Source organism: Copadichromis virginalis, linkage group LG11 (assembly GCF_057382275.1).
Source record: "Copadichromis virginalis isolate Kocher_CV1m ecotype Utaka linkage group LG11, C_Virginalis_male_GT1.1, whole genome shotgun sequence".
Lineage (NCBI taxonomy): Eukaryota > Metazoa > Chordata > Actinopteri > Cichliformes > Cichlidae > Copadichromis > Copadichromis virginalis.
This window is the reverse complement of record NC_140628.1, coordinates 22,494,792-22,511,436: the sequence shown is the minus strand read 5'-3', so window position 1 is coordinate 22,511,436 and position 16,645 is coordinate 22,494,792. Positions and strand designations below refer to the sequence as shown.

The 16,645-nt window shown below is 41.6% G+C and overlaps 1 protein-coding gene across 3 annotated transcripts; it reads left to right on the top strand.

The window, feature by feature from the left end:
- The first annotated feature begins 20 nt into the window (after positions 1-20).
- Positions 21-14,539, top strand: tmem245 (transmembrane protein 245). 3 transcript variants are annotated; one of them, XM_085473723.1, is made up of 18 exons: positions 21-1,544; positions 2,642-2,759; positions 3,283-3,378; positions 3,682-3,789; positions 4,139-4,348; positions 4,449-4,618; positions 7,713-7,736; positions 9,751-9,855; positions 9,937-10,019; positions 10,105-10,195; positions 10,281-10,379; positions 10,471-10,599; positions 10,947-11,069; positions 12,151-12,296; positions 12,380-12,480; positions 12,586-12,760; positions 14,104-14,298; positions 14,389-14,539. In XM_085473723.1, the coding sequence occupies exons 1-18, from the start codon at positions 870-872 to the stop codon at positions 14,435-14,437; spliced, it is 2,697 nt and encodes an 898-aa protein (XP_085329849.1). In that variant the 5' UTR covers positions 21-869; the 3' UTR covers positions 14,438-14,539. The 3 variants fall into 3 exon arrangements, with proteins under 3 accessions (XP_085329849.1, XP_085329848.1, XP_085329851.1); XM_085473722.1 differs by having other exon boundaries at positions 14,386-14,539; XM_085473725.1 differs by lacking the exon at positions 7,713-7,736 and having other exon boundaries at positions 14,386-14,539.
- Positions 14,540-16,645: the final 2,106 nt, after the last annotated feature.

The window sequence follows — 16,645 nt, the reverse complement described above, 5'->3', positions numbered from 1 at the left end:
CACAGTCTATACAAAATGCAGAGATTGCCTTCTCACTCTGGAAGTATAAAGCCAAAGGGCATGACTTTAATAGAATGTAACATAATTAGATTTTGAGCAGTGGCTACGTGTAGTATGATGTGCAGCCTGATAAAATGTACAAATTACTCATACATTCACACTCGTGAGAGGCTGGGCAGAAGATAAAATACACAAGAAAGCGCAGAAAATAACAAACCAACAAAAAACACACCACCTTTTACACACCACCTGCTTTTCAAGCACATGAAATGGGCAGTGGGAAAAATAAAGGGGTTGTAGAAATTCTCATAAAAAAGTAAATGAATGTACAAATGCAATGGTATTCATATAAAAACCATTGTATATTTATGCGTGGTTGTTTTGTTTTGTTTTTCTTACCAGTTAACCTAACATGCATGCCTGCCATGGGAAGAAGCTGTAGGGCACAGGGAGAATATGCAGCTTTTGAACAGAAAGACCCCACACAGCCATGAGATTCAAACCCAGTGGAAGTGTAAGCTAGTGTGGTGTCAACTTGAAGTCAACTTACCGTACCATTTAAAAAACAAATGTTTAAAAAAGGATCTCGGAATTTCAGAAAACCTGATCATCATGACTCTAATTGTCTTAAAGACACTTTGTTTAACAATGTAATGTAATTATTTTTATTTATATATTTTAAATAGCTATGATGTGTATTGCTGCTTGAATTAAGTACTTTATAACATCACCTTGTAACATTAATAAAACAATAATAAAAAATAAACCGGAAGAAAATTGGTAAGTTAAAAAAAGAAAAGAAAAAGAAAACAGGAAGGAACGCGCGACATCACCGACACTTCATTGCCCATGAGGCCTTTGGGCATTCGATGTTGCTACGTCATTGTTTTCCTCCCTCACGCGGTAGATCAGTTGGACGGGCTGGCGGAGCTGAAACTGGGAACATGGCAGACGAGGAGGATTCGGCGCCGGATCCCGCCGCTGTCTCTCCCCCAGAGAGTCCTCACGCTGGGCAGCCTCACTTTGTTTCTTTCTCGGAGAGCTTCCAGCCGGCTGTCGGGATGATGAGCCAACTGCTAACCCAGCCCTCCTCCCTGAAGTTTGACAAGAACATAAAACAGGCCTTCTACAACACCGGGGCGATGATATTTGTGGCTATCTGCTGCGGGGCAGCTGTCCTGGTCTATTTCATCCTCGAGGCCTTCCTCCGCCCGCTGCTCTGGGCTGTGCTCTGCGGCACCTTCCTCCACCCCTTCAAATACTCCCTGGCTCGTCTCGGCCGTTCATGGCTCAGCGGCCTCCAGGACAGCGGGACGCCCATAGTGGTGGGGACGCTGCTGGTCCCGGTGTGGTGTCTCAACTACGGGGTGGAGGCGATGGGTAGGGTAGTTCTGGAGAAGCTCACGATACTCCTGGTTATCGGGGCGGGGGCACCGCTGGTTTACTTCCTCTACCTTTTCTGGAGTGTCATCGGTATGCAGGTGATCCTCGGGCACGTCTGTGGGGTCATCGGGAACGCGCTGGACTGTTTCCACTTTATGTGGGTGAGTGACAGTAGAGTGACAATCCTCTCTCTGACAGAATGACAAAGGGCCCCTCTGTCCGTCAGAGTGGGTGCTGTTAGGTCAGCTCTGTGTAAACTGTGGCACATATTTTAAATATTATCTGGGACAGAATGTTAAAAGTTATACTTTAAACGTCAATGATTTTATTACTCGCCTGATTGTGTGGGTCTTACTATAGTAAACTAGTAATCTTACGATAACAAACTAGTAGTCTTTTGATTGTTGGTTGGGTAAAAAAAAAATCAAATATGAAAAGCTCACATCACGTTATTTGCACAGAAAATTATCTACAGAGGGAGTAATAACAGTAATTGTGAATTTCATTCCTACTTAATCCCGTTTTGTGTGTCTGATTAAAATGAACTCAGAATTAAAATGTTGACTGTACAAATGTATAAATGTTATTATCATGTTGTCATAAATGCCATTTAGCAATAGGCAATAGTTGATAAAGAATAATTGGGGGATTAAAGTTGACTGGCTGCTGCAGTGTGTCTCTAATAAAGACTTATTCGATTAACCTAAACAGAAAATGTGTTTCTTGGAATATGTGTGCAAACTTTTATGTAAGTTGATCTAATTTCCTGCAGTTCCAGCATCTGATCGATCGGTACCTCATTCCCAAACAGCTCCAGGGGCCAGAACCCGTCCACCTCATCCAAATTGCATTAAATGTTCTTCTTTCTCTGAATGCGGAGTTCAGCTGACAGAGGGCCTGTGTTTATAAATAGGATGGAGGACACTATATTAAATTACATCAAGGCATGTCTTTGTGAGGAGCGACACAAGCTGAGATCTTTATGAGCAGTCGATTAAACTTCTAGTGTAGTCTTAAGTGCTGACTGCTAAACAGGAGCAGAGCGTTTGTAAAACTGGATGAGTTTAGGAAGAAAAAACATCAACACAAAGTGATTATCACAAAAACTGTTCAATTATACTTTTTAAGACTCATGAAGTTTAAAGGTTCAGCATCAAATGATGATTATGATGCAATGGAAGGGAATAGAAGTCTCAGTATATTTAATTAAAATACCCTCTGTTTCATTATTGTGCATCTTTGTTTTATTTCGTCACAGGTGGGGACTGTCGTGTTTGGATACTTGCTGGCGGTTTGTTTTAAGTGGAGTCCTCAAACTGAGCGGTACCTGAGGACTCTGGCACTTCCTGTCTGGGCTGTCCTGCTCTTCTACATCGGTGAGTGTGGACAGCGCCCACAGCCAGCCATACAAGCTGCCTCTTTGGACTGCAGGAGATTTCTTCTAAATGTGGTCAATAAGTTGCTGCCTGTACAAATCCACTTGTCTTTGAAACAGAGGGCACGCAGAGTAAGATGAGGATGTCGAAAGTATTTTTAGCACACTTAACACTTGCTCTGAGCTTCAGGCGTGAAGTTTTAAAAAGTGACTGAAAGCTGGTTAAGAAGAAGTTCTGCCTTAAAAGGTGGTTTCTGGGCACATGTGAGAAAATGTTTTCTGCTTTGAAGTTTTTAAAAGTTCTTTCATAGCAACAGTCAACATTGTACCGGTATGTCATATTTGTTTATGAATATGGTTCAGCTCATCAGGCAAGACTAGCAGAGTCATGCTTGACAAGGAATATACCTGTTAAGCCAGTAATGTCGTCCTGCAGTTTAACTACAACAGCTTTCTCTCAATCTAGTATCCATCCGTAACTCATCCATCTTCTTCCACTTATACAATTCCTCTATCTGTTTTAGTGTCTCTGACTGGCTCATGGAGAGTCCCCATATTTGTGGTTGTGGTTGGGCTTCTCATCGTGGGCTACCAAGAGAAACCACCTGTCCCTGGCACAGGTGAAAATATACTATCACACCTATACACTGACATACATTGACATTTACCACAATGAGATACCTTTACTCACCATTAACTAGGTAATAAATATGGTCAAATGAGCACAAGTCTATGATGTGCTTAGATTAAGTTGCATTTAGCCACATTTGCCTAAGCCTAGCTTTACGTGAAATATAAGTGACTTGAGGTGACTGGTTGGGCTACGCTCATCAGACCAGCTTTGATCTTTCCTACTGTGCATCCTCCGCTCTGCCTGCCTGCCTTTGTGTTTCGTTACATTCAGTCTCTCTTGATCTCCCCAGGTGAGCTTTCAGGGCAGGTGCTGTCATTTGCTGCTAACACTATTTACATGGCAATCTCCTGTAGCAACCTTCAACCCAAAACTGAACTCAGTGGAAGCTCCTCCACAGGTAAGCTAGCTGCATTGTATTCAGTCTATTAAAGAAGATCATACAGATGTCCCAGATATCTGGGCTGTAAGGTTTATGAAATGAGAGAACTGGCAGATTGAACAGAGGGAATCAGACCTCTGAACATACTGTTCGATAAATGTTCAGAGCATTGCTAATTGGTCAGAAAAATGTCAAGTTTTAAAACCCAAGATATGCAATTTCAGTTTTACATTCTTTATTTCTTTTTTTACTGTAGCTGCTTTGGCTTTACCAATTTAGCCACAGCGGCTGAAACTCAACTGCTTTGTTCTTTCTTTCTCTTCCTCTTCTGTGCTTCCTCTGTCTGCTTTCCCTCATCCGCTCATAGATGGTGTGCAGTCTGTGGGTCCCGTGCCTTCCACTCCTGGGTTTCCCGGGTTCGCTGGGAGCTCTCGTACATTGCCCGGCCTCTTCCAGAGAGAGAAAAGCTCCCACAGAGCCAGTGATATTTACTTTATTCTGCTGGTCTGGGCTATTGTCTTGGTGCAGGTCTGGCTCAACCTGTGGATACTACAACTGCTCCCTATTCCTGTGGCCGGTAACACACACACACAGACATACAAACAGATATGTGCACACTTTCAGTTACTCCTCGTCAGTCGGATTTTACTCATGTGCATGTTGGCTCACTGATCTAGTGTGGGTTCTGAAGAAGCTGGTGGTCCGGTTTGGTATGAAGAGCTTTGCAGAGAGGACTCTTACCTCGTGGTGGACGGTGCTAGAGAAGTTTGGACGTGAGCGTGAAGAGGCACTGCTCCCTGGACCAATCAAAGGCCTGGCTCAGTTCCTCCTACGTATCGACACTAAGGTAATGTAAGAGCTGCCTGTGAAGCTGATGTCCTTATTTCCTCTGCCTTTGACTTTATACTTCCCCATCCAGACACACTTTATCTGCAACTGCTTGATAACAAATTACTTATCAAAATATCTCAGGAAAACTGAAAGTCTCAAAATGCTCTGTTGTTATCAGTCATATTACATATGTTAGTTTCATTTTTAATGTCTAAATTTAGCCAGTGTAAAGATCTGCCAGGTCCTAAATTTATTAAAATGAAATTGGTAAATTCATATTAAATTGCCAAAAACGGGGGCTTTTTAGTTTCCTTTACCTTTAACAGAGGATTTTAGCTGCTGTTTTTGTTTTTCAGCCTTTTAGTTTTGACCCAGTTGCAACAATCTCATCAGTGTCGTTTACGGCAACAGCTGGAAGCTATTTTTAGCAAAAAGCTGTATTAAACCAAGTGTGCGCTAAACTGCCCAGCACCAAATGGTAGACAGACAAAATTAGCACTTAGCTGAGAAACACTTTAAAATCAGTTAATTAAAAAACAGAGCTAAAAGGAGAGTGAATATTAGCCTGATGCCCGCATCACCAGGTGGGCAAGAAAATACTCATGCATCAGTGATGTTGTTGCCCCATATCTGCTGGATGTGTAAGTATGCAGTTGTTTTGTTTCCAATCAAAATTTAGAGGCAAAATATCTCCAAATCTCTCAATATAGACTAAAAATCTCAAAAAACAAAGCAATGCAGAGCAGAATTTTTTGCCGACATATTAGAGTGAGTGACAGGATTAGTGCTACATGGTTTACATTTCTCAGGTTTTATAAATAATGATGTCATTGCTGTAATCTTATACACTTTTCTGCCTTGCCCTCACAGTTTTGGGATGTATTTGTGTTCTGTCTTTGTAATCACATTGATTTGCATCCCACTTGTATTGCCAGTCCACACTCACTGTAGTTAGTGTATCTTGCCTGCCACTTCCTGAGGGGTGTACTACGAAGCAGCTTCCGCAGAGTTTGACTTTTTTGTTTTCATGCATTAGTTGGTCCCATGAAACCTAAAACCTCATTCAAACCTGACGGGTATTTCCAATTTTAATGTTATGGTTTCTGTGACAGGCTCTGTCCTCGCTTACATAAAAGTGGGAGTTGGTGGTGGGAGCATCATTTGACTCCTGTTTAGCACAAAATGGACTGCAACAGCTATACTGGTGCTGCCAATAACTCAAGATGGAACAATTCAGCAGAAAAATATAATCGCATAAATTAATAAATTACTATATTTATTTTACCACTCAGTCCACTCCTGGTGCTGCTATTTAATGTAGAGATCTACAAATTAGAATCATGATGCGTTTCATTATGAAGTGCATTCAGGTTTGACACTGTAATTAGATAACTTTTGTTATTGACCAAATTGAATTAAATAAATTTTCTTAATTGAATAACCTCTGTAATAAATTCCAGTAGACTGCTATCGCAGTAGTGTAAAACGTAGCATTTACACAAGTTCAGTGCCTGGGAATTCCTGTGAAAACACAACATGTACAGTTGTTGTCAGTTTACATTCATCACAGGCATAAACGTCATAGTAAATTTGGACTTTTAACGATTTTTTTGAGCTGTTCTTTTTCCAGACTTGTATTATTGTAGACCATATATGTTTAATGACTTTAAGGAAAAAAAGAAATGGGAGCATGAGTTTGAACTTATTTTAGATTTTCTCTCATCCAAATAGTCTGGAACATATACATACACGCCCAAATGTATACACATACTCAAGTGGTCCCGAAGGTTCTACAGTGCCTTTTAATCTGACAGGGCCAAGGCCTATTAACTCCTCATTAATTATTGACTACAGCTGGTAGTTTCTCTTTGCCAGCACAAAAAGGATTTGCTTGGCAGGACTCATTTGATTGACCTCAGACCAATAGGAAACTCAAAGGAGCCCAACCCGAGAACCACCGAGGCTCAAGAACTGGAAACTGTTGGAACACCAACATCACTGTCCACAGTGAAGTGAATTTTACATCGCAGTGGATTGAGAGGGTGTTGACCAAGAAAGAAACCCCTGCTTTAAAATCAACACATTCAAGCTCCTCTGAAGTTTGCAGCTGCTCAAACAGATAAGCCAAATGCCCTCTGGAGAAAAGTTTATGGTCGGGCAAGATAAAGATTGAACTTTTGGGCCACAATGACTAGAAGTATAAACATGAGGAACACTGTACTGAGTGTCAAGCATAGTAGTGGTAGCATCATGCTCTGGGCCTGTTTTGCTGCCAGTGGCATAAGGTACATTACAGAGAAGATTCTTAAACTTGATCTTAAATGAACAGACAGAAGGTTGAAACTTGAACACAGTTGGTAGTTCCAACAGGACAATGATCCCAAACACATATCGAAACTGGTGTTAGAATAGATAAAGTAGGCTAGCATTGAGCTTCTTGAATGGCCTTCCCAAAGCCCCGACCTCAACCCTTTGAATATTCATGGACTATGCTGAAAGGCTGGGTCTGCTCCAGGAATTATGCCTAAAGCTTGTCGATGGCTACCGGAAGCATTTGGTTGACTTGCTAAGAGACATTTAAACAAAATAATAGTGGAGATTTATGTATATATTTTGACCCTTAGTGGATTAGAGAAGAGCCAAAATAAATACAAACAACTGAGTTCAAAGAAATCATTAAAAGCCCCAAATGACCTGTGATTGTATGTAAACTGACCACAGCTGTACCGTTTGCACTGCTGTAACTTAACTGCTAGACTTTGTTCAGTGCTGTTATGTACAGCTTAACAGATTGCATGTCAGCTGATAATCTATATCACTCTTAGGGCAACTTGTTTGGAAAAGAAGTGAAACCGTATCACTTGGAGATGATGTTAGACAAAAACTTCTGAAAATAGCTTTAAAACGAGAGCTGCCCTTCTGAAACCTCTGGCTATAGTCTCAACATACCTTGCTAACACATGAATTCCTCTTTGTAGTACACCGCTCTGACCCCTCAGAGCCTGTACCCACACAGAGCTTGTATTCTTGTTGCACGGGTACATGTGATGACTGCTGCAAAACTCTTTCCAATAATAATTTTCCCAATGTCTCTTTGTCTCCTCCCCAAGCTCTGGCATTGGCTTAACAAGCAGGTAATGATTTGGAGGAGCAGAGTGCTGAGAGAGCGAGACTGAGAGAAAGTGGGCTTGTGTGTGAGAGACATTGAGAAAACAAGGGCAAATAAATAAATAACTTGTATTTATGTGCGGGTGTGTGTGACAGCGTGAGCACACCTTGTAGCGGCTTGGACTGGCATTTTACCCATCCACTGTCATCACCTCTGCCATCCTGTCTAAACATCTGTCCTCTTGCTTCTTTCCAGCTTTTATTTTGACAGTGAGCTACAGCCGGGGTGTTGCACTCAATAATCCCTCAGCCCAGACTGTATCTTCTCTGCTTTGACCTGAGTTTGTCTTGAGTGTGTATGTGTGTGTGTGTGTGTGTGTGTGTGTGTGTGTGTGTGTGTGTGTGTATGTGTGCGAGCTGCCTCAAAGAGTAGTGTTAAATGGGGGAGGGGGGGTGTTTCCTTTTTTTTTTCCTGGAAATTTTAATTTTTTTATTTTTTAGGTGTGGCTAAGGGACTGGACAAAACAATGGAAACACGGTTATTCAATGTGAGGAACTAAACTTAGTGAATATATTTGCCACCTTTGAACCATTTGGCTTTGTGGAGCTGGTTATTACCATAGACTGTATATAAAAGATGGAGATTAGCACTGGGCTGTCACTCATTGTTTGGTCTTTGTTGTTGTTGTTCTTTTAGTTTTAAAGTAAGACATCAGAAAAGAGGCTTGGCTCAAATTGAGATTTTTGTGGAAACTACATGCTCAGTCAGCAGCCAGGACCAAATTTCAAACCCTTTTTTGTCATCTGTTTTACTCTTACATTTGACCATATTGTACAACATACAACATTCTGCTTTTTTTTTGTTTTGTTTTGTTTTTTTGTTTTGTTTGTATTTTAATAAGGCTTGAAACTATTGATGAGACCACAAACTCTCTCTGTAGTTCTCAATTTGAACTATATACAGAATGGCTGTAGCTCCCGTTGACCTCAATGTACCTACAAGCCTGCATTCTGCATCTGAAGGCCACCAGGTCACAATAACTATGGTTGGAAAAAGACTTGCTTTCTGTCTTGACCTCAGTACAAATTTAAAGTGTTTACAATCTATTCAATTCAGTTCGGTTTTATTTATATAGCGCCAAATCACACAAGTTGCCTCAAGGCACTTTATACTCTGATTCTGGCTGTTATTTATGAACTAGAGTGTCTTTTATTTAGAATTATCACAGGTGTTGATTCAGTTCAGTCATTTCTGATGATGTAGTTTATATTTTTAATACAGTGCCGATGTGCTGCATTGGAAATGTAGTGTTTGTCGTTGTGCGGCCTGTGTATAACTTCTTAGAGGTCTCATGCTCCCTGTTGTGATAGTGACTGAAACCTCTTCTAAACCTCTCGCTGCTCAATATTACCCAACTTCTTTAATTTAATTACTTCTTTCAGTATTAAAATCTTTTTGAAGTGGTGTTTCCATTTTTTTGTTAAACAACTGTTTGCTGTTCTTCTTTCAGGTAAGCTAGATGTTAAAGAGGAAGGTATAAGACTCGCTGTAGATTCACTCACCTAAGGTTTTACACAGACTCTTTGCAGAAAATGCCATGTCATGTCACCATCAATATAATAAACCATTACGCCATGGCCTTAGTGCAAAAAGAGAGAGTTCTGCTAACAGAGCTTTGATTTTAATGCAGTTTTGGCGCATTGAGAAACCTGAGTCGAGAACAGAGAGCTCACTTTGAAAGTGATGTCATGTCTGTTTGTCGTTAAACCAACAACCCAAAAAGCCACTTGCATGATTTAATGCTTCAGTGCAAGAATGGGTGCATGCATTGTATGAGTACAGATATGCTGTTATTGTCCTCTGTGAGGACTTTTTACGTCTAAAATGACTTTTCACAAGTGATAAGGACACAGGTTTCTCCATGTGCATGTTTTTACCTCCTTTAAAGTTGTACTGATGAGTCTATTTTGCCATCTTCCTATTATCCCCCCCCCTTCTCCCTGTCTTTGCCCTCCTCTCCTTTTTATCTGTGCACCCAGATGGTTGTGTGGCTGGAGCGATCTCTGGATAAAATCATCAGTATCTTCATCATCTTCCTCTTGGTCACAGGGACCCTGCTCATGGCTCTGCTGCTCACTGCTATGGTAGGTTTTTGGGTTTTTTAACCTGACTTCACATCATTTGCACTGATGATGGATAAAAAAAATAAACATTAATCTTTGTAGGTTCATCACGAAAGTGCTCACATCATCGACGTAACCAGTAACCTCATCAATGAGACCGTATCTAACCATCCAGAATGGGCCAAGTAGGACAGTCCACTCTGTTTTTCTGTGTTTATTTTTAGACTTTCCTCTCATTTGCTAAAACAACCTTACTTTGTCCTCTGTTAGCCTCCTTCCAGAAGCCCGCGTGGTCCAGAAAGCTCTAAATTCAGCTGCTACTAATGTCTACCAGCATGGGAGAGAATGGATAACACAAAAGGTCAGGACAGTAATTTTCACTGATAATAATGGAATACAGCCAGACAGCGAGGAATGTGACCAATCTGTTTCCTTTGTGTGTGCAGCTTCATAAGATTTTAGGAGATAAGGTGAACCAAACTGCAGTGATTGAGAAGCAAGTTTTAGAACTTTGGGACCGACTGTATCACTCCTGGTTTGTGAAGGTAGTGTCAGAGTTTTGTGTTTAATGTCTCCCAAAGTCTGTTCTTCAGTATTTTTCAGTTTTACATAAAATACTATGGTCACATTTTTCAGAATGTAACCCACTCTGGACGGCATCGTGGGAATAAGATGACTCACAGACAGAACAGCTGGCTGGGGGACATCCTGGACTGGAAGGACATTGCTTCCTTTCTGCAGGAAAATATCGAGACACTACTGTCTGTAAGTATGAACGTATGTAACGTACACTATAATGCCAAGTGTTTCAATCACTTCCATGGCCACAGGTGCATAAAATCAAGCACCAATGCATGCAGACCACTTCTACAAACGTCTGTGAAAGGATGGGTCGCTCTCAGGAGCTCTGAATTCCAGCATGATACCGTGATAAGATCCCACCTCTGCAGTCCAAGACCATTTTGTTTTCTTAGATCAGGACATCAGCCATGAGAGCACCATGCCAGCACTGCCCCACTAGCAGCATTTGCAAATTTACAACTGTGTGCGTCTTAGATAGAAGTACAGTTTCCTGTGGATGGTGTGTTTATTGTTGCCTCGTCATTTTGCAGATCCTGGAGTCTTTGTGGGTTGTAATGAGCAGGAACGTTGGCCTCCTCATCTCCACCACGACCACTCTCCTCACCGTCTTGTTCCACAGCGGCACGGCGCTCCTCAACTTTGCACTGAGTTTGGTATGAAACGCTGATCACAGCCACGTCGTTTTCTCCATTTTATAAAGTCCAACTGTTTGCAAAATTGATTATCATTATTCTTTTGTAATGCACAAAAGTAAGCAGAAAGTGTTCAGCTTAACTGCAAGTGTTTCTCAAAAATATTCTAATAGATTTATAGAAATCTGAGGCCGAATAATGTCCTGCAGACTCGTCCATAAAAATGTTCTCAGACTTATGTTTAGCTAAAGATCATTCCCAACTGTGTGCTTAGGTTGATTTATAAATAATGCTTACTAACACGTGTCAGTGGTGTGTGCTTGTTTGCTGTGCTTTCTGCAATGGAGGCAGTGCTTCTTTTAAGCATTGTTTAAACTGTTGTGGTACATTTAAACTCCTTCATATTAAGCACACACTCACACTGATGGATGCACTAGGGGCAATCTGGTATTTAGTATCTTGTCCAGAGTCATTTTGAAATGCATACTTGAGGAGCCTGGGATCAAATTACCGACCTTCCTTTTAGTAGATGACCCGCCCGGGGCACCTCAAGGAGGCGCTATCATTAGCTAACTTAACAAGGCATTCATTCCACTAAAACATCTTCTTAAATAAGTATTTTGCCAGGTCGTGTAAAAAAAACAAAAAACAAAAAAAAACATGATCCATAACCTGAGATCAGTTTAAATTGATGACACTGGCCTTGAGTTTTTTCTCCTCAATAAATAATGCCAGCACAAATGAGCAGTAGTCTGGAATGGCCATGGACCTTTACAAAGATCAAAATCACCTTAAAGTTAGAGGAGACTGAGGCCAGGAAACATTCACTGGACTAAAATAGTGAGCTGACATTAGAGCCAAAACACGCATCCTGGAAGCGTGTCAACTCCACAGTGACCGAGGTGGGGCTTGGACATGTCATCTGTTCCTCAACCACAATACAGGACTTTACTGAGCATTGTTAACTGTGTATATTTAATGGTGTTGCTCTTTCTGTCTTATTTTAATAAAGTAGACCTGCCACATTTACTCTTAAAGATTTAAAAAGCTAATCAGATAGTCTTATATTTAGCACAGCTGCCATTTTTACTCCTTCCTGTAGGTGATTTTCCTGACTACTCTCTTCTACCTGCTGAGCTCCAGTGGAGAATACTACAAACCGGTTAAATGGGTGATCAGCTTAACTCCTCTCTCTCAGCCGGGACCCTCCAGTAACATCATCGGCCAGTCTGTTGAAGAGGCCATCAGGTAGTCACATGCGTAAAAGCTACAGAATCTAAATTTGTACCTTGGCGAGATTATTTTTGACCATATTTGTGTTTGTTTTGAAGAGGAGTGTTTGACGCCTCTCTGAAAATGGCCGGATTCTACGGCCTCTACACTTGGCTCACTCACACTATCTTTGGCATCAACATCGTCTTCATTCCTTCTGGTGAGTCAGCGTGTCCGCAGCAGATTGTGCTGTCGTTATGTTCGCACCTGCCAAGCCACACTCAGTGTTTTGTCACTCTCTGAATCCCTCTTTCCTGGCCTGAAGCTCTGGCTGCCATCCTGGGTGCCGTGCCGTTCCTGGGGACCTATTGGGCAGCTGTGCCGGCAGTGTGTGACCTGTGGTTGGCGCAGGGTGAAGGTGTCAAGGCCCTGCTGCTGCTCATCTGCCACCTGCTCCCAACATATTTTGTGGATACAGCCATCTACTCTGATATATCAGGGTATGTATGCGTGACCAGCTTATTTGAGCTTCTCTTTATGGCACTGGGACATCTGACAAACAAATCGCACCAAACCACCTGTGACTGTTAACATAATACATACAAGTCCGCTTGCTGGCCTAATGTGGGTTTGAAAGAAAACTGTACAGTTGTACGAGTCTATAAACAGCGTCTCTGTTTGCCTCTGTTTCATAAACTCCCTGTTGTGGACAGATAATGCTCCTGTCTTCGAGCTTCAAGCCCTACTATCTTTACATACAGTTTACATACACACTCAAATGCATACATCAACTCAAATCTTTTAATAAGCAGTGCTGAAGATTCTACAATGTCTTGTAACTTGATAAGGCCAAGGCCTATTAATTTCTCATTAGTTATTATGATTGAGTACATCTGGCAGTTTCTCTTTACCAGCTTAAAAAGGATTTGACTGACAGCACTCATTGGATTGACCAAATGGGAACATCCCAAAAATTCAATGAAGATCTAAGTAGGAGAATTATAGATTTACACTAGTTGTGAAGGTCTCTTGGAGCTATTTCCGAACACCTGCAGATTCTAAGATCATCAGTTTAAGTAGTTCTAGCTAAGTACAAGTTATTCAGATGTGTCACCAGTTTGCCAGGGTCTGGAGGAAGTCCCGAGCTGCCACCCTCAGATGAGAGGAAAATGGTTAGGATGTTTGAGAACAATCCAGGACCTATCAAGGTTGAAGCCTGTAGGAAACTGGAGGCACACCAGCGTCACTTTCCACAGAGAAGCCAGTTTTACCATGAACTGAGAGGATGACGACCAAGAAAGAAGTGCTCAAAAATTGACGTCTTCAAGTTCAACTGAAATTTTCAGCTGCTCACATGGACACGCCAAATCTTCTAGAGAAAAGTTTGATGGTGAGACGTATCAAAGAGTGAGTTTTTGTCCACAGTGACAAGAGGTATGTTTGTAGTGAGTGAAAGCGAGGCTTACAAACCTAAGAAGGCTGTACCAGCTGTCATGCTCCAGGGCTGCTCTGCTGCTAGTGGTACTAGTACATTGCACAAAGTGGCTGGAATAATGAAGGAGGATCTCTAAATTCTTCACCTCAAATCAATCGTTGGACACAGTGGTTTGTTTCAACAGGACAGTGACCCTCAAACACACATCAAAACTGGTTGTGGAATGGATAAAAGCTCAAACTAACCTTGATGGGTGTATATAAACTTCTGACCACAGCTGCGGTTTGGGGAAAGCTAACTTTTTAGCCTGTTTTAGCCTTCGGCTGCATCACATGTGTGCACTGATACAGTAGCTGCCTGCCAGCCTTTCCACTGTGTTTTAAACCATTTCTTTTGTCTTTGTCTCAGAGGTGGACACCCATATTTGACAGGCCTGGCGGTGGCAGGTGGTGCGTACTATCTGGGTCTGGAGGGGGCTATTATCGGGCCTATCCTCCTCTGCATCCTGGTGGTGGCAGCCAACATCTACAGCGCTATGCTGATGAGCCCCAGCTCTGCAGTGCCCACACCAGTGCAGCCAAACTGGCCTCCCCACCCTATGAGGTAAGACGCATGAAGAACAAACAGCAGATTAGATGTTTTTAAAAAAATGCAAACCAACCAGTCAGTTGTCTTCTTGTCTGTGATTAGTAGGACCTTTACGGACGCCACTCCCTCTGTCCTGAAGAAGACCTGTGAATGAGCACATGAGGAAACGACATCCAGCTTCCTATAGGCTGATTCCTCAGGGGAATTGCTCCCCTCCCTGAAGCTCCTCCCTGTGTGGCCTGACTCCATAGGGACGCCCTGACTGAAAAAGAGGCATAGCAGCTGGTCACCCATGATGCTATGTGCTTAGCTGAACGGTTTCTCAGAGCGATATGGCACCAGCTCCTTTCATTCAGCAGCACACAAAAACTCCTGTAAGCATGCACCCTAATCCCAAACTTGGACCAATGACATCACATTGGGTTTACGATTGTGTAAGGCGGAGCCATCGATGCTAATCGCATCATCGCTCAAAACTCAGTGCCTAATTTGTTTTGTGATATTGAGAAATGCCTAAAAATTACTGTGTCATTTGTGGTGAACTGTAAGATGATATATTTTATCTACAAGACCCCTGATTTCCAGCCTGCACTCCTTGGCTGTATCTGTGCTACCGTACGTGGTTGTGCAGTATTTGTACTCCCTACCTCTCTCCTAATGGAGGCTCAAGTAGAGTTTGTAGTAAAGGCAGGTTTTCTAAAAAAAAACAAAACTTCTTGCCACAGTTGTTGTCTCATGTGACTCAAGTAACTGAGTAATTAGACAGGGACCTGTTATTATGCTTATTTCTAGCTACATATTCGTATTGTGAGACTATAAATGAGTATTTCGTTAAAACTGACATCACACTCTTGAAGCATTGGCCACTGTATGTGCAGTGACATCGCCACAGCTCTGTACCAGTTACACCAGCGCCGAGGGTGCAAGGACTCGCTACAGTATTCTCCTGAACGATAGGTGTCGCTACTCAGACAAAAAGTCCATGTCAGTGCTGGTAAGAAGTCAAAACCAGAACCAAAGAAATCAGAAGATTTCTTTTCTCCCTTTCAACCTGCTGTAACATCTCCCTCTGTGTAATCTGTGGCAGCTGCTGCACGAGGTTACATAAGTTAAGCGGTGTAGCACTGGCCAAAACGACATCAAAGCTCGGCGTTGTTCACAAGGGCGAGGAACATAAATGGACCCTGACACAGCTGCTAAGTTCACCTGCTGTTTGAAGAAGCCCTCTTTCTTCTGATTGGCTTCCCCTCGCCTGGCTTCCACACAGAAGCCAGTGCTCATAAACCCCGCCTCCTAATCACCATACAAGGAAATCTGTGCCAAGCTGATGTCAGGAGTTGGCAAAATGATTGCCTCTCATAAAGATTAGTTTTATATACATTTACCTCATTTTTTGATGCACATTTAATATGATCACTGTAATTGGATAGTAGTATAAACACTATGATACACGACCGATAGAAAATAAGGATAGGTCCCATTTAACCGTTTTAATTTTTACTCTTTAGTTACTGTGTTATTCACGATTCCGTGATCGTAGCTGTGACATTCTCAGCTTTGACAACGGTGTTCACTCCTGCTTTACTGAACCAAGCTTTGTTACCACTGTTTGTCTTTTTTTGTTTGTACGATTCAGTTATTATTAATAATAAAAATAATCTATTTTTATTGGCTACAGGTTTAGACTGATGATGATGACTACTTCTAATGGATCAGATTACACATCTTACAATCAGATTTTAGTCTGGTTCCATTATCAGAGGATGTTTTTTATTTTATTTTGAATGTATTTAAAGATTAAGATTGTTTTGTACACATATGTGTGAAACCAAGTTTTTAATTCCTTACATTCTCTGCTGATCTCTCACCTTTGCACTCAGAAAATCTTGATTGAGTGATTTTGTGAAGCACTTTCAAGTTTTTTTTGTTTCCTTTTAAGTTTTTTTTAGGGCTGCGACTGTTGTCCCGGTCACAAGATTTCATTGACAGTTTAGACTTCACACACCTCAAATCCTATTTTAACCTCTTTTGCTCTTGCACTTCGTGCGCCACACTGTAACTCGAGTCAGAGCACTTGTCTGAGAGGAGAGTGTAAAGCAGGTCACTTGAAGCTTTAATAAAGAAGCAGATGACTCGTATGCAATGTGACTGATCAGACATGGCTACCATGTTAGCTGTCTGAGAGTGGGACAGTGTGATGTGCTATGAGTTTCAACCCAATACTGTAGTTTTCCTTTTGTACTGATGCTGTGGTTTTGTTTTTTTATTAATACTGGACATGCACTGATACAATAAACATGATCTAAACTGCAGTGACTTTGACTGTCTTGTATTGTCCTTTTTAGATTAAATAGATGAAACT

Bases quoted from the DNA above. Each gene is read 5' to 3' on its own strand.
- tmem245 (XM_085473722.1), top strand. From the start codon at position 870: ATGTTGCTACGTCATTGTTTTCCTCCCTCACGCGGTAGATCAGTTGGA. The intron at 4,619-7,712 runs GTAATGTAAGAG...CTCCTCCCCAAG, and splicing joins TCCTACGTATCGACACTAAG to CTCTGGCATTGGCTTAACAA. The intron at 10,380-10,470 runs GTAGTGTCAGAG...CACATTTTTCAG, and splicing joins ATCACTCCTGGTTTGTGAAG to AATGTAACCCACTCTGGACG.